This window comes from Nerophis ophidion, linkage group LG14 (assembly GCF_033978795.1).
Source record: "Nerophis ophidion isolate RoL-2023_Sa linkage group LG14, RoL_Noph_v1.0, whole genome shotgun sequence".
Lineage (NCBI taxonomy): Eukaryota > Metazoa > Chordata > Actinopteri > Syngnathiformes > Syngnathidae > Nerophis > Nerophis ophidion.
This window is the reverse complement of record NC_084624.1, coordinates 36,808,909-36,827,275: the sequence shown is the minus strand read 5'-3', so window position 1 is coordinate 36,827,275 and position 18,367 is coordinate 36,808,909. Positions and strand designations below refer to the sequence as shown.

At 40.2% G+C, this 18,367-nt stretch overlaps 1 protein-coding gene across 4 annotated transcripts in view; it reads right to left on the bottom strand.

The window, feature by feature from the left end:
- mib1 (MIB E3 ubiquitin protein ligase 1) overlaps window positions 1-18,367 on the bottom strand; it is a 117,353-nt gene that overhangs the window by 94,100 nt on the left and 4,886 nt on the right. For all 4 annotated transcript variants that reach the window (XM_061920566.1, XM_061920567.1, XM_061920568.1 and 1 more), the window contains exons 2-4: window positions 13,106-13,277; window positions 8,481-8,610; window positions 292-396 (exon numbers count right to left, since the gene is read on the bottom strand). In XM_061920566.1, the coding sequence (XP_061776550.1) occupies window positions 292-396; window positions 8,481-8,610; window positions 13,106-13,277 (407 nt within the window). The remainder of the gene's footprint in view (window positions 1-291; window positions 397-8,480; window positions 8,611-13,105; window positions 13,278-18,367) is intronic.

Below are 18,367 nucleotides of genomic sequence, written 5' to 3'. Positions count from 1 at the left end.
GCGCAGCCCGCAACACCACCCTTTCGTCGAGAAATTGACCCCCACGTTCATACTCTATCCCCCTTAAAAAGCAGATTGCCTTTATTATGCAAATAGTTTCCACCTCCAGCTGCTTGTAAAATGGTGGCCCAAGCCTTGCTGGCTATGTGGCTCTCACAAAGGCCTGGTAGCAAAAAAAATACAATAATAAAGGAGAGTCTCCACCCTGCAACCAAACACAAAGGCCACCTGACAGCTGAAGTATTGCAGGATGCCGTATGTGTGTGCATGTGAGACTGGATGTAAGCTCACCATTCCCTCAAAGCCAACCCGGTACAGGTTCTTGGCCCCATTGTCCCACAGAACGTAGGCAGCACTGTGGGGGCTGGCTGCGCTCCAGTCTTGTATCTCAGTCACCTGTTGAGGAAGAAGAAGAACAATTAAAAAGAGTTAACTATGGAGTAGCCTCTAAATAAATGTGAGTATATTGCATGATAAAAGGTCAATGTCAGGTAGGTGAAAGTAACAAAAGAAGCCAAGAGTAAGGTTGGCATTCAATTGCTTGATCGCATACAATATTGAGAATGTGCCACGAAATGAACATCACAACAATTAGATAATTTCCATCCATCCATCCATCCACCTTCTTCCGCTTATCCGAGGTCGGGTCGCGGGGGCAGCAGCCTAAGCAGGGAAGCCCAGACTTCCCTCTCCCCAACCACTTCGTCTAGCTCTTCCCGGGGGATCCCGAGGCGTTCCCAGGCCAGCCGGGAGACATAGTCTTCCCAACGTGTCCTGGGTCTTCCCCGAGGTCTCCTACCGGTTGGACGTGCCCTAAACACCTCCCTCGGGAGGCGTCCTGACCAGATGCCCGAACCACCTCACCTGGCTCCTCTCGATGTGGAGGAGCAGCGGCTTTACTTTGAGTTCCTCCCGGATGACAGAGCTTCTCACCCTATCTCTAAGGGAGAGCCCCGCCACACGGCGGAGGAAACTCATTTCGGCCGCTTGTACCCGTGATCTTATCCTTTCGGTCATGACCCAAAGCTCATGACCATAGGTGAGGATGGGAACGTAGATCGACCGGTAAATTGAGAGCTTTGCCTTCCGGCTCAGCTCCTTCTTCACCACAACGGATCGGTACAACGTCCGCATTACTGAAGACGCCGCACCGATCCGCCTGTCGATCTCACGATCCACTCTTCCCTCACTCGTGAACAAGACTCCTAGGTACTTGAACTCCTCCACTTGGGGATTAGATAATTTATTCATTAAAATATGTGCCCCAAGTAAACATATTTACTTTCTAGACCCTTCCAGAGGTAATTGATTAATGGCCCCAGTTAACATTCCCGCTAAACTAACAGCATATCTAAGCAGCTGGACTAGCATAATGTTTTTGTGGCGCATATACTGCTGCCAGCACCATAAAATAGTCATAAGAAATGCCATTAAATAACATGGCAAAATGAAATTTTAATTTGCCAAGAGAGGTTCTTAAAATATGATCGGGTCTGAAGCGTAGTCAGAAAACACAGTGTGATGCTGGACAACAAAAGCCAGCTTATCTGTCAATTAGGTGACTTTATAATGATGTTTTATAACTGGAGAAAAAATAGATGTGCAACATTGGTAAGGGATTACAAACTCCCTGAGGTAATAGCACATTTTAGCATCCATCCATTTTCTACCGCTTGTCCCTTTTGGGGTCGTGGAGGGTGCTGGAGCCTATCTCAGCTGCAATCAGGCGGAAAGCGGGTTACACCCTGGACAAGTCGCCACCTCATCGCAGGGCCAACACAGATAGACAAACAACATTCCCACTCACATTCACACACTAGGGCCAATTTAGTGTTACCTATCAACCTGTCCCCAGGTGCATGTCTTTGGAGTTGGGAGGAAGCCGGAGTACCCGGAGGGAACACACGCAGTCACGGGGAGAACATGCAAACTCCACACAGAAGGATCCCAAGGATTGAACTCAGGACCTTCGTATTGTGAGGTACATGCACTAACCAAACCTTTTTTTTAATTCGTACAAAACCCAAGTGTCATGTGACATTACATATCAAGTCATATTGATTTTTTTTTTTTACATCTGAAATATACACATTTCTTTTTTCCTTGGATATTTAATCAGGCTTTACACAACAGAAAAAAGAAGTGTGATAGTAATCATAGAACGAGAAAAAATACAAAGTTATTACAGTGAAACCTGTCTACAGCGACTACTCAAAGGAAACAGCAAAAGTGACCACTTGGCAAAGTGGCCACAAGACACAGGTTGCCATGACGAAATGACACGTTGAAGCTGGATACTACGGGAAGCGATGGATTAGTGAGCACAAGCAAAGACCGGTTAAGTAATAATTAATATTAATTGAGAGTAGAGAGCTGCTACTTCCTGATACGTTGGAGGTTTGAGAACAAATGAGGGAGAGTGCTCATAGGTGCGGAACGTGTATGAGGACACAAGTGTATGTACGGCACAACCCACAAACCTCCATACGAAGTCATCGTTAATTGCTGTTATTTATTAAAGGATCAAACTTGGGGGAATTTTGCCTATCATTCACAACCATTAGGTAAGACAAGAACACGGATGTTTTTCTTTTTTTAAGCATTCTGAATAATAAATAATCCATCCATCCATCCATCCATTTTCTACCGCTTATTCCCTTTCGGGGAGGCGGGGGGCGCTGGCGCCTATCTCAGCTACAATCGGGCGGAAGGCGGGGTACACCCTGGACAAGTCGCCACCTCATCACAGGGCCAACACAGATAGACAGACAACATTCACACTCACATTCACACACTAGGGACCATTTAGTGTTGCCAATCAACCTATCCCCAGGTGCATGTCTTTGGAAGTGGGAGGAAGCCGGAGTACCCGGAGGGAACCCACGCATTCACGGGGAGAACATGCAAACTCCACACAGAAAGATCCCGAGCCTGGATTTGAACCCAGAACTGCAGGAACTTCGTATTGTGAGGCAGACGCACTAACCCCTCTGCCACCTAAATGCGATCAAAATCAGCTTATACAGAAGCCAAAGGGAGTCGCTCTATTCTGCCTTAAACACCCCTAAAACCTCTACACACCTTAAATAAATGCTGTATATACCGTAGTTTTCGAATTATAAATCGCTCCGGAGTATACGTCGCACCGGCCGAAAAGGCATAATAAAGAAGGAAAAAAACATATACAGTATACGTCGCACTGGAGTATAAGTCGCATTTTTAGGGGAGATTTATTTGATAAAATCCAACCCCAAGAATATACATTTGAAAGGCAATTTAAAATAAATAAAGAAAAGTGAACAACAGGCTAAATAAGTGTACGCTATATGACGCATAAATAACCAATGGAGAAGGTGCCTGGTATGTTAACGTAAAATATTGTGGTAAGAGTCATTCAAAAAACTATAACATATAGAACGTGCGATACGTTTACCAAACAATCTGTCACTCCTAATCGATAAATCCATTGAAATATTCTTCCTCGATGTGGCTTCTAAACAACTCTGCCAACTCGAAAGGTATGCGCCCCTTCCTCTTGTCGTTTTCTGCTGCACCAGCTTGTAATCTGCAGTACATGATCTCCTTTTTGTTGACATTTTTGTTTAGCCCTTCTCAGTTTTTATAAATTACCGCCAACAATGAAATGATCCAATTTAATAGCTATGGCAGTAGCATATAGCATATACAGTAGCAGTTAGCATTCCATGACCCACAATGCACTTCTGCCATTACCCTCCCCCGCCGAATTCTTATTGGTTGACGTGGTTGTGACGATTGCTGATGTGTGTGTGACGAGTGCCGACATTTTCTTAGTCTCTTCCGCGAATTAGATAAATAATATTATTTGATATTTTGTAATCTGCAGTACATGATCTCCTTTTCTGTGCCATTTTTGTTCAGCCAGTCTCATTTTTTATAAGTTACCGCCAACGATAAAATGATCCATTTTAATAGCTACGACATTAGCATATAGCAGTTAGCATTCCATGACCCACAATGCACATCTGCCATTACCCTACCCCGCCGAATTCTTATTGGTTGACATGTATGTGACGATTGCGGACGTGTGTGTGACAATTGCTGACATTTTCTTTGTCTCTTCCGCGAATGAGATAAATATTATTTGATATTTTACGGTAATGTGTTAATAATTTCACACATAAGTCACTCCGGAGTATAAGTCGCACCCCCGGCCAAACTATGAAAAAAACTGCGACATATAGTCCAAAAAATTCGGTACATGCTGTAAGTATGTATATGTGTAAATATAGTGACGGGCACATTTATAATAATATTCAATATTTACGTATTTTGCTCATTTCAAGCATATGCGGCGCACTAATTTCAAAATTGCACCATAACATTTGCTTTTTTTTACGGTGTACAACTTTTGTCTGTAATATACATGACTGCAGAGTTTTTCATTAGCATTTATGTCATCTCGGATCAGCATTTCATGATTTATAGCCATAATTGAACATTCTTTATACGCAACACTAGAATAAGCTCAATTGTAATTTGAGAATGTGGGTGTACCATGCTTGTTCATTTTGCCAAAATAAGAGATAGCATCCAGAATTTAACTCTTAATTCTGCTGCTATAAGTTAACCTACAAAACAGCAACACGCTCTTATTAACATTGATTGAACCGTGAACCGTGACACATTTTCACAACCTAAAAGAGTTTGTGTGTGGTGTTGGAATATTCCAACTGATTTTCTGACCGTGAACGCATCACTCGCTGAGCCGAGCATAGAGCAAAGTGTGTGCGTCATTGACACAAATGAAAGAGAGCAGTTGCCATCAATACGACATATAATGTGTTTGCTTTGGTGTAATTACAACAGAAAGTGAAGTGTTTGGCTAGATATTGGTTTTGTCGCTGATGATGTTTTGGTGTGGTTACAGGCGACAGTAGTCAGTTTTGCGCAATAAAATGATTGTTGAATCAGACAACGTCCTTCTCCTTAAAATGTCTCGATTGACGTCGTCATTGTTTTATCTGTTGTGATCACTTGTCAAAAACTGTACAGAATAAATTGTAATGTTTATTTTGTTCAAAGATTAGGTTGGATTTGGATATTGTGAGCTGCATAGATTTTCGGTGCACCGAGCCTGACGCACGAAAGCAGTGCGCAATTGTGGATGCACCTTAAAGGGAACATTGGTGTGGACGAAACCATTTTTAAAGATGGGCCCAAGGGAGTTATTTAAATTTTGTAAATTTGAATATTAAATGACTTGTGGCTTTGTTTTAGTTTGGATTAATTAGTATGAAAACATATATTAGTTTAGTGTATGCATAATAATTTGTTCATAAAGATTAATGGGCTATGTGCGGGCCCTAGCGGGCTGTTGGTACTTAGAATTGTCATCACCTTACTCCCCCCATACGATATGACTGATATAGACTTGGCCGACAATAGTTTTTAATACTATTGTTATATCGCAATAATGCAGTTTGATGATATATTCTAGTTGTGTATGCAAATTATATGCAACACAACATTTTTTTTTTCCTTCTTTGTCATGAAAAAGGGAGGTTTTTGTGGTTGGTGCACTAATTGTAAGTGTATATTGTGTTTTTTATATTGATTCAAAAAAAAAAATGTTTTTGTTTTTTTTAAATAAAAATGAATGAAAAATTATTTTGGGGCCCGGTACTAATCGGGCCGCAGCCCGGCGGCTGAGGACCATTGCTTTACAGTACAAAGCCACTTCTATCGCGGCAAATAACTAAGTTTCTTACAAGTATCATAATTGGAGGACGAGGAATGCGTAAACATGCTGCACTACACACCGTAGGAGGATAAGCTAACCACTAACAATTGAGAGCTCTTGAATGTAAATAAACAATACCAAGTATAATGTAAATGCTTGGTCGATACTACAGTGACTAGATCAATATTTTTAGTATCCAAAAAATAGATTGCCGTTTTTGTTGTTGTATACAAAGTAAGGAAATACAGTGGGGCAAAAAAGTATTTAGTCAGCCACCGATTGTGCACATTCTCCCACTTAAAATGATGACAGAGATTTGTAATTTTCATCATAGGTACACTTCAACTGTGAGGGACAGAATGTGAAAAAAAATCCAGGAATTCACATTTTAGGAATTTTAAAGAATTTTTTTTGTAAATTATGGTGGAAAATAAGTATTTGGTCACTTCAAACAAGGAAGATCTCTGGCTCTCACAGACCTGTAACTTCTTCTTTAAGAAGCTCTTCTGTCCTCCACTCGTTATCTGTATTAATGCAACCTGTTTGAACTCGTTATCTGTATAGAAGATACCTGTCCACAGCCTCAAACAGTCAGACTCCAAACTCCACTATGGCCAAGACCAAAGAGCGGTCGAAGGACACCAGGAAAAGAATTGTAGACCTGTACCAGACTGGGAAGAGTGAATCTACAATAGGCAAGCAGCTTGGTGTGAAAAAATCAACTGTGGGAAATGGAAGACATACAAGACCACTGATAATCTCCCCCGATCTGGGGCTCCACACAAGATCTCATCCCGTGGGGTCAAAATGATCATGAGAACGGTGAGCAAAAATCCCAGAACCACACGGGGGGACCTGGTGAATGACCTGCGGAGAGCCGGGACCAAAGTAACAAAGGTTACCATCAGTAACACACTACGCTGACAGGGAATCAAATCCTGTAGTGCCAGACGTGTCCCCCTGCTTAAGCCAGTGCATGTCCAGGCCGGTCTGAAGTTTGCCAGAGAACACATGGATGATACAGCAGAGGAATGGGAGTACTGTATGTCATGTGGTCAGATGAAACCAAAATAGAACTTTTTGGTATAAAGTCAACTCGTCATGTTTGGAGGAAGAAGAATGCTGAGTTGCATCCCAAGAACACCATAACTACTGTGAAGCATGGGGGTGGAAACGTCATGCTTTGGGGCTGTTTTTCTGCTAAGGGGACAGGACGACTGATCCGTGTTAAAGAAAGAATGAATGGGCCAATGTATCGTGAGATTTTGAGCAAAAACCTCCTTCCATCAGTGAGAGCTTTGAAGACGAAACGTGGCTGGGTCTTACAACATGACAATGATCCAAAACACACCGCCTGGGCAACAAAGGAGTGGCTCCGTAAGAAGCATTTGAAAGTCCTGGAGTGGCCAAGCCAGTCTCCAGACCTCAACCCCATAGAAAATCTGTTGGGGGAGTAGAAAGTCTGTGTTGCTCGGCGACCGCCCCAAAACATCACTGCTCTCGAGAAGATCTGCATAGCGGAATGGGCCAAAATACCAGCTACTGTGTGTGCAAACTTGGTAAAGACCTATAATAATCGTTTGACCTCTGTTATTGCCAACAAAGGTTATATTACAAAGTATTGAGTTGACTTTTTGTTATTGACCAAATACTTATTTTCCACCATAATTTACAAATAAATTCTTTAAAATTCCTACAATGTGAATTCCTGGATTTTTTTTTTACATTCTGTCTCTCACAATTGAAGTTGTACCTATGATGAAAATTACAGACCTCTGTCATCATTTTAAGTGGGAGAACTTGCACAATCGGTGGCTGACTAAATACTTTTTTGCCCCACTGTAAGTCCCTGGACACCGGAGCGCAGTAAAAGGCAAAAGCCAAAAGAGTATAAATAAGAGCCAATAATAAGACATATTTTAAATATCTAATTGATATTGTTACACAACCATGCTGTCTTTCTGTGTGATTAGAACTGTGATCAAAAATGCAATGATTTAATAACCTTGAAAATTTCAAATGTCAGTACCAGTATAGGTATGAACGATACTGCCTCTGTAACTACTTGGTATTGGAGTATCACCCGAAACTATGTAAAATATCCAAAAAACTGAAGAAAAAGTGATTATTACATTTTAACAGGAGAGTAGATAGAGCCATGTTAAAACAGAAAGTAACCAGATATTAACAGAAAATTAGCAAGTAGATTAATATTTGAGAAAATAATTATATGGAAATGACAACACGTAGGCAGCCAAATTAGGAGTCTTTGTTACCCGTTTTTTGAATAGTTTTATTATCGTTTCGATACTAATTAATGTATTGTGATGTATATCATTAACGCAGCAGGCTGTAATCTATATCACAAAATAAATTTAGCCTATATCAGCCATCTCTAGTTGGCGGACCACATAGCACGCTGCAAATTCGCAGCACAGCTGCAACGAAGCACAATTAAACTCTGGAATTTAAGGGTGAGAATCAATCAATCAACATTTTGCATCGTTGTAGCACACTTTGAGCTTAGATGCTGCTATACGGCATAAAAAAAAATATTTCAGGATGCAAAATAAGTGGGCACTAGCTCTGGAGGCAAGTTTTATGAAAATAGTTTTCTTTGCAGGAGTAAATTTTTGTGGCTGAGATTGGCAAGTGACCACTTTGGACAGGTGGCCGCTAACACTAGCAATATTTGCTGTCTTCACAATTTAAATGGAAATGAAATGTAATGCGCCTATCTTTTTGGCCCACAAGTTACCTTTCCTCTTCTTCCGTTGCCTCCATCCTGGTCTTCCCACTGCCAGTCCACGCCTCGCACCACCCGGCCTCCAGTGAAGATGCCTCTTGCGGTGATTTTCTTTGACTTGCGCCTCGACTCCAGAAGCACTCTACCCAGACAAAGAAAATTGGCTTCAGTTTCTGAGGTCCTTTGGAGAATCTCGTACCTCCTATAAAGCTCTGACCAAATATGAAAACTATTTTAAACATACTGTAAACGCTCCAATTAACTCCTTTATTCAAATAACCGCCAAGTCCCCTTCTTATTGTCCTCAGGTTTACAAAAACAAATGACCAAAATTCTCATAAAATCTCACTAGGGGTGTAACGATTCATTTTAACAATTCAATTTGATGTTAATGATACAATTCAGAGACAATATTATTTTATTTAGAGCGAAACGATCAGAAACAATTTAGTGAATTGAAATCGATTCAGTAACTTTTTAGCTAAAAATTCAACCAGTGAGATTGTGTAATGATTACCGGATATTGGACACTGCAGGTGAAGTTTTCTATAATTGTTATTCCTTATAAGGGAATTATGGCTACAAACAAGCAAGTAAACAACAATTAATTGCCAATGCAGTCACATCGTATTCGAATTAAGCGCAACCAACACTTTAGGTTGAATTAACAAGAGGAAACATTTTCTGCTCTCATTTTCAACATTCAAGACAATTCTGCTAATACTACAGTAACCAACATTTTAATAGTAGATTTGAAACAACAAAAATAATACAATATTAACACCAAAAATAAAGTGTAACCAGCATCTCTTCAGGTTAAATTTACCAGTAGGTTAACCTGAGAAATCAAGTGCAACCAAATCTTTTGAGGTTAAGTGAGCAGTGATGAGACCTGGTACTACTCTCATTCTAATACACAGCTATAGTAGCCGTAAAAAGTCACAACAAATGCAAACGCCACAACACAACAACTTTCAGCTATAGCACGATTGCTAAAGCCACAAAAAATACAAAAGCAACAACTTTCAGCTATAGCACGATTGCTAAAGCCACAAAAAAAACAAAAGTAACAAAACAAAAAAAATAGCGTCACAACTCAACAGCTATAAGCCAAAACACAACAACATGACGCAACGGAAGTGACAGCAGACAAATTTGCCAACGGACAAAGTGGCTGAAGGAGAAAGTTGTGTCCGTCACGTCCTGTGTGGTTTTAAGTTGTGCTGTGGCTTTATGTTATTGTGTTGTGGAATTTGTTGTGGCTTTTACAATCGTGCTGTAGCTGAAAGTTGTGTTGTGGCTTTATGTTATTGTGTTGTGGCATTTGTTGTGGCTTTTACAATCGTGCTGTAGCTTAAAGATGTGTTGTGGCTTTATGTTACTGTTTTGTGGCATTTGCATTTTTTGTGACCTTTCTTGGCCATCGTATGTATCCACAAGTCTATGTTTTAAAGACTGATGACGCCACAGACAGACTTGAGTAACCTTAATGTTTTTAATGAAAGTACTTTTTTTATTATTACTAAAATTGATTGATTGCCTATTAAAACGAAATTAGATCAATATATATCTTCTGGATATTCAACTCGCCGAGCACAGATCAATGTAGTTGATTCTTAGGAATATAAATCAATAGATTGATTAAATGAATGAATCATTAGTCCCCTAATTGTCTTGGACTTTTATCCACTTACAACTTTTCTTTGAGATAGTCTCAGACTACCAGTGCATTCTTAGGCATTCAAAATGCAATAATAGTAGATACACATAGCAGCTGTATAGTGGAGGTCCTGTGGTTCACCCTACCAAAAAACGTCTTTTGGCCCGTGAACCACTCCCCAGAATTGACTAAAGTAGCAGCAACCCCCCTCCAAATGCCCCCCACACCCGACCGTTCACAGAGAGAGTGTGCTGAGAAGAGAAGAGCTGATGGGAGTCCTCCTCCAACAAGCATTCTGCTCTGTACACCGTCTGTCTCGAGGGGGAAATTAAGTCGTAATCGCTTGAAAAGGCTACCGTCTGTTGGGCCATGTTTGCTTGGATTTTGGCATGATACAAGAGAAGCATTACCACTCTCCTGTTGACTTTGACAATTATTTGAACCAAGTTGTACAAATACACGCAGTAAATGACATGTGCTCATGTTTAACTCTGTTAATGTGCCTATGAGCTATAACTGGAATGCTGCTCAAAAACCTGTGATTGACATTGACGCGTCAACAAAAAAAGCACAGTTGACAAGGTAAGTGACATAACTCAGCTTCAGCCACTGCAAATTAGCATAACACTAAACATGGAATGAATATAGCACTAAATTAATCCCAAAACTAAGGCATTACATAAAAAAAACTCACATGAAAACTTTTAAATATATTTTGCCTTTCGGAATACTTTTTTTTACTAGGGCTGTCAAAGTTAATAATAAATATTACTACTACTACTACTACCACTACCACTACTACTACTACTACTACTAATAATAATAATAATAATAATTAATAAACTAATAATTTTCCTGAAGGAACTCTCGTGACAGAATAAATAAAGTACTATCTAATCTAATAAATAGGGATGCACCGAAATGAAAATTTGTGGCCGAAGCCGAAACCGAATAAAATTTAAGCGCTTGGCCGAAGGCCGAATACTGAATACCGAATAATGAATGCAGTTTTTCCCAAAAAATGTATATTGCATAAATAGCCTAGAATAAATGTTTAGACATGTTTTTCAAATAAAGTAATTTTTTATTGAATATTGACATTTTTTTAATATTCCAGTAAACTTTGCTTTTCAAAAAAAGCACAGTTTTTCATTTATATTAGGCTTTCAAACAAAACATGCATTCCAAAAAAAAATAAAGTGCATTAAAGTGGATAAACCCACAACAAATGAATTATTGTCCTTTTGGCAAAAGTCTGCTTAGCCACAGTAGATAGGCTAATAATGTAAACAGAAGGCTCAAGTAAATCTCAATTAAGTTTGTGCTTGTAACCTCTTACACTTATACAGGTAGCCTACACAACAGGCTAATACTGTAAACAGAGGCCCCACTAAATCTCAATAAGTGTGTGCTTGTAACCTCATACACTATACAGGTAGCCTACACAACAGGCCAATAATGTAAACAGAAGACTCAAGTAAATCTCAATAAGTGTGTGCTTGTAACCTCTTACACTTATACAGGTAGCCTACACAACAGGCTAATAATGTAAACAGAGGCCCCACTAAATCTCCATAAGTGTGTGCTTGTAACCTTATACACTTATACAGGTACACAACATATCCCAGGACAGAACAGATTTGTCAATAACAGTACTTCAGCTTCAGAATAAAAAGAAGGAAACTAACAATATATAAAACAATTTTAGTTTAATTTATTTTAATATAGATAACTTTAGCCCGGTCTATTTGCCACATTTCAAACATCCTGGTGAATGCGTCGGATATGGCTGCTGCCGTATGGGACCCTCGGAACTCCTGTGAGTGAAGTACAATCTTTTGTGACTTGAAATCCTTGTCTACCCATTGTGCAGTTAAACTCAGCATGCTGGTGGGGCTGACATCCGCGCTCCATATGTCTGTCGTGAAGCTGAAGTGAAAATCATTATCTTTAACCAAGAGCTCGTGGACGCGGGCTGCAACACTGTCATACATCTCCGGTAAGCAAGCATCAGAGAAACATCGTCTGCTCTGTATCGTGTAACGGGGCTCAATGTGCTCCATGAGTCTCCGAAAGCCAATGTCCTCCACAACACAAAACAGTTGATCATCCAAAGCCATAAACTCCATTACCTTCTTTGTAATTCCGTTTGCTTTGGCACTGTCAGTCGCAAACTTTTATAACCACGACCCATCAGGAGCAAGGGTAAAGTGTATTGGTCAAGTACCCAACAGACAGGACTAGGATGCCAGAAGCCTATTGAACCAGGAAGGCTCAGGTTACTGGCACGGCTGCTCTACCAACCGAGCCACACCGTCCAGCTCTATAGTGGTCTTCAATGTTTTCTAGACAGAGGACCCCCAAACAGAGACGGAACTAGGACCCCCAACCTGTATAAAATTGTGTTTTAAATTAAACGTGTACCTTGTTATTATTCAAATAAAACCATAAAGAGCAGGTTTCATTCTAGTTTGATTAAGGAATGTTTTTTATTGTTTTCTGAAAAAGACAATTACGGAAGCCCAGCATCTTGGCAGAGGCATGTTCTCAGGCGTGAAAGTTCAACTGCATTTACCTGGGGTTATTTTCTGCCTAACTGGTAGCTGGATTTACATTCTAATTATAAGAATGTGAGAATAAATGCACATGTGCTTATCCAGTCTGCACAAGGAAAAATATATTTGAATTAAAAACGTTAACACAAGATAAATCATGTAAAGGGGAATCACTTGCCAAATATTATTTTCAAAGATTTAAGCCAGGCGAGTTTGTTGCCTGGCAACTGAAGGGCTGGGAGCACAGAGATAGATTCTGACTGCTTGTGAGCAAATGCGCAATAAAGATTCTCAAATAGCACATCAACACACCCAAACTTCAAATAAACAATAATGAGGGTAAAAAAAAAAAAACTATGTGCTAGTTACTACATGCCTGTCGAAGTGTCTCTACAGCTTTAAGCACACTTGGATTAACTAACCTCTCGCTGCCCGGGGTGGTGATCCTGTAGAAGCGGTGTCTCAGATGATGTTTGTCTCCATGGTAACAGGTTGTACAGAGGTCGTAATTGGTGCACTCCGCACATTTCCAACGAATGCCAATGATGGGCTGTTGACGGCAGGTGTCACACATTGTTCCATCGTGCTTTATTCCTTAAAGACGAAGACAATTTTTGAGTAGGTGCATGCACACAAGCCAACACTTGTGCAGAATATTCCTAAAAACACTTCAGTCATATGCAGGCCTGGGCAATATATACATTTTCCGATTAAGTGTTTTGTTGCTGACATTTAAAACCTAAAAAAATAGTTTTTTTTTTCTTCACTCTCCTCTCACTCCTGCATGTACAGTATAATAATAATTTTATAATACTCGTTTTATATTAGTTTTAACTTTGCAGTTTGTTAATCTCAATGTTGGAGGTTACTTATTTGCATGAAATGTGCATTGTGCAAGGCTACAGTTTTGTTTACAGAAGTAATTTATTCAAGGAGCATTCAGAAGTATTGCCTCCGAGAGGAAAGTTTTGATTTAGTTCTTTGAAAATGATTCCATAAGGAGTACAATTCATATCTGGTCTAAAAACAACAACATTATACAAATTTGAATTTTGATATCACTAAATTGCAGTGTCATGTCAAATTACTATTCCATCCATCCATCATCTTCCGCTTATCCGAGGTCGGGTCGCGGGGGCAACAGCCTAACCAGGGAAACCCAGACTTCCCTCTCCCCAGCCACTTCGTCTAGCTCTTCCCGGGGGATCCCGAGGCGTTCCCAGGCCAGCCGGGAGACATAGTCTTCCCAACGTGTCCTGGGTCTTCCCCGTGGCCTCCTACCGGTTGGACGTGCCCTAAACACCTCCCTAGGGAGGCGTTCGGGTGGCATCCTGACCAGATGCCCGAACCACCTCATCTGGCTCCTCTCGATGTGGAGGAGCAGCGGCTTTACTTTGAGTCCCTCCCGGTTGGCAGAGCTTCTCACCCTATCTCTAAGGGAGAGCCCCGCCACACGGCGGAGGAAACTCATTTCGGCCGCTTGTACCCGTGATCTTATCCTTTCGGTCATGACCCAAAGCTCATGACCATAGGTGAGGATGGGAACGTAGATCGACCGGTAAATTGAGAGCTTTGCCTTCCGGCTCAGCTCCTTCTTCACCACAACGGATCGGTACAACGTCCGCATTACTGAAGACGCCGCACCGATCCGCCTGTCGATCTCACGATCCACTCTTCCCTCACTCGTGAACAAGACTCCTAGGTACTTGAACTCCTCCACTTGGGGCAGGGTCTCCTCCCCAACCCGGAGATGGCACTCCACCCTTTTCCGGGCGAGAACCATGGACTCGGACTTGGAGGTGCTGATTCTCATTCCGGTCGCTTCACACTCGACTGCGAACCGATCCAGCGAGAGCTGAAGATCCCGGTCAGATGAAGCCATCAGGACCACATCATCTGCAAAAAGCAGAGACCTAATCCTGCGGTTACCAAACCGGAACCCCTAAACGCCTTGACTGCGCCTAGAAATTCTGTCAATAAAAGTTATGAACAGAATCGGTGACAAAGGACAGCCTTGGCGGAGTCCAACCCTCACTGGAAATGTGTTCGACTTACTGCCGGCAATGCGAACCAAGCTCTGGCACTGATCGTACAGGGAACGGACCGCCACAATAAGACAGTCCGATACCCCATACTCTCTGAGCACTCCCCACAGGACTTCCCGAGGGACACGGTCGAATGCCTTCTCCAAGTCCACAAAGCACATGTAGACTGGTTGGGCAAACTCCCATGCACCCTCAAGAACCCTGCCGAGAGTATAGAGCTGGTCCACAGTTCCACGACCAGGACGAAAACCACACTGTTCCTCCTGAATCCTGAAATTACTATTGATAAAACTTATTTTGAATTACCTTTGCCATTTGTTTCCATTTTTTCTTTTAGAAAGTAGAGAAAATTCGAAAATGGGGGTAAAATAGTCAATCGAATTTTTGGTGAAAAAGGTTAATCGCTCAGGCTTGGTCATACATAGCATGCTTGAGTAACGTTTTTGCAGTGAGTCCTTTAAAAAAGCATTGTTCCAGTCTACCGAATCAATATTGCAGTAAGTCCTTCATTACAGCTTCATCTTTCCTGTTTTGGGTAGCAACTGCATGAACCTGAGAGTGCTGCTGTCATATAGAGGATCGTTGACTAGCTTTTTTGCAGTAATTTGCAGAAAGCTCCTATCATATACCGGTAATATTTTTCTTTAGTAGTTGTTGCAGAAGGTACATGAAAGTGAGTTTCTTTTTAATTTTTGTTGAATAGCACAAGTTTAAACAGGATGTATTGCATTGTTAATTGTTTTGCATTTTCATGTTATACTACTGTAATGCATGCCAAATTGAATAGACTTTTTGATTTGAGTTTTTTGCAGCAGCTCCTTAAAGAGGAACTGCACTTTTTTGGGGGGGGGGGGGGGATTTTTGCCTATCATTCAGAATCATTCTGAGGGACAAAAACATGTGTCTTTCTTTTTTTTAGGATTTTAACCATGAGAAAAAAATGTTTGGAAGATGGGAGTCACCATTGTATCTTTCAAAGCCCTCTAAAACAACTTCAGAACCCACCATCAATGTTTTATATACACACTGTAAGTCTACATATAATGTCGTAACAGACACGTTCAAAACAATATGTATTATGTTCAATATTTACCCTATTTTGGTCATTTAAAGCATTGCCGGAACTGATTTCCATAACAGCACACTTCTGATTTTCGGCAAGAAATGAGTGTTCTACTTCCGGAAACAAACGCAAGTGTTTTCTAATCCTGGCAGACTTGGTAACACAAAAGATTACTATTTTTGGACCAATGAGGATTCACAACCTATTTTTTGAAGCTGAATATACAAAGGATGACAAAGGACGGGTGAAACATTGGAGCAAACAAAAGCCGAGAGAATGACGTTGACATGACTTTGACGCTGTACATGTGAAACTTGGAGCCATGCTATTTCGAAATACATGGAGTGCTTGCCCAATATAAACTGGAAAAAACACTCCCACACAGCTGGACCGAACGCACGGCTGATCATCGAGTGAGTCACTTTAATATTGATCATCATACATGCAGCACCTCATGTGTGTTATTACAGCCACATATGCTGTGGGGCTAGCTGTGTACAAATAAAACATGAAATGTGGGCCTTCACAGATACCGCAATATGATTGTTCATGTTTTGCAGTCAGTACAGATTGGTATCATATCGCATTGTGTTGTGCATTACAATCTCAAACACAATTCGGGTCCTGACATAGAAGCAAGCGTATCTCTTGCCATAGCTAACTTTTACGGCTAACACCGAAGAATGCCGATGTGTTACTCTGCTAGGAAAAAAAAAAAAAAAAAAAGGGAGTTCCTCTGTATTCGCTTATACAGTAGCAATGTTGCTACAGCTGGGTTATTATCAGAGCTGGGTAGTAACGCGCTACATTTACTCCGTTACATCTACTTGAGTAACTTTTGGGATAAATTGTACTTCTAAGAGTAGTTTTAATGCAACATACTTTAACTTTTACTTGAGTATATTTATAGAGAAGAAACGCTACTTTTACTCCACTCCATTTATCTACATTCAGCTCGCTACTGATTTTTATCGATCTGTTAATGCACGCTTTGTTTGTTTTGTTTTGTCGCACAGACCTTCAAAGTAGGATATATAAAATGCCTGCGTTTCACCAATCATATGCAGTCACTGGTGACGTTTGACTCCGTTTCACCAATCAAATGCAGTCACTGGTGACGCTTGACTCCATTTCAACAATCAAACAGAGCCAACCTTTATTTAGAAATTTCAACATTTACAAACAGTTGAAAATAATAATCAAAGTAAGTACAAAAACCGTACAAAACAGCGCCAGGGGGTTGTAAATTCAAAGAAATTAAAATACAATGCAAAAATATATAAAGTAAACAAAGTGCAAAGCCATAGGCTCACTCAATCTCAGTAAATAACTTAAATTTGGAACACAGCATCATTGTTATCACAGCTTTTTGGTTGTTAGAGGTAGAGTGTTTTAATGTAGTTCCAAATCATTTTAAAGGCACAAAAAAACAGGTCAGGTATTGAGAAACTTACATTTATGAATATAAAACTTAGCCAATAGTATAATGAGGTTGCAAAGGTAAAATTAATTTTCAATTTTTTTTTCAATACAGTGTAAAACCAAATATATATTATTTAATATATATTATTGTTTTAGTTGCTTAAGATATATTCCTGGCTCTGAATTTGTTCATTGCTATTTCTATGTTTGAGTGCATTATTTGTTGCCGTCATCATTAAACGAACAGGTTACTCATCAGTTACTCAGTACATAAGTAGTTTTTTCACAACATACTTTTTACTTTTACTCAAGTAAATATTTGGGTGACTACTCCTTACTTTTACTTGAGTAATAAATCTCCAAAGTAACAGTACTCTTACTTGAGTACAATTTCTGGTTACTCTACTGACCTCTGGTTATTATACATGTTATAAAAAAACATAATGTATTGTTGGCGGTTTCTAAATACCTTTTAAAGTGATTTATAGGTAGAATTGATTTAACCCATTAGCGAGACAATTTTTACATGTTAGAATGCAAAAAAAACTTAAGTCTTCTTGTCACTCTTAATCAATTCCTTTTAAAAACAGCAGAGCGCTCTTGCTGTTTAGAACTTTGACAAGTGGTTTTGCAGAAGATGCTTTAAAACAGCAGTGCGCTCCCGTCATTAAACAGGACCTTCGGTTTAATGCCATTGCTCTGACATTATATACAAATAATCAATATTAGGAAAGGGAAATGTCCAGGGCTTTGTGACTCTAGTGCAGTGTTTTTCAACCACTGTGCCGCAGCACACTGAGATACAGTCTGGTGTGCCGTGGGAAAATATGTAATTTAACCTATTTGGGTTAAAAATATTTTTTGCAAACCAGTAATAATAATCGGCAAATGTGCCGTTGTTGAGTGTTGGTGCTGTCTAGAGCTTGGCAGAGTAATCATGTTATACTCTTCTAATCAGTAGGTGGCAGCAAGTAGCTAATTGCTTTGTAGATGTCAGAGACATGTTTTGTCATGATCACAATATGCAGACGAAAGTGTGCAGGTAAAAAGGTATCTAATGCTTAGAACCAAAAATAAGCATTAGGCAAGTGCCGCCAAGAAAAGGCATTGAAGCTTAGGGAAGGCTATGCAAAACGAAACAAAAACTGAACAGG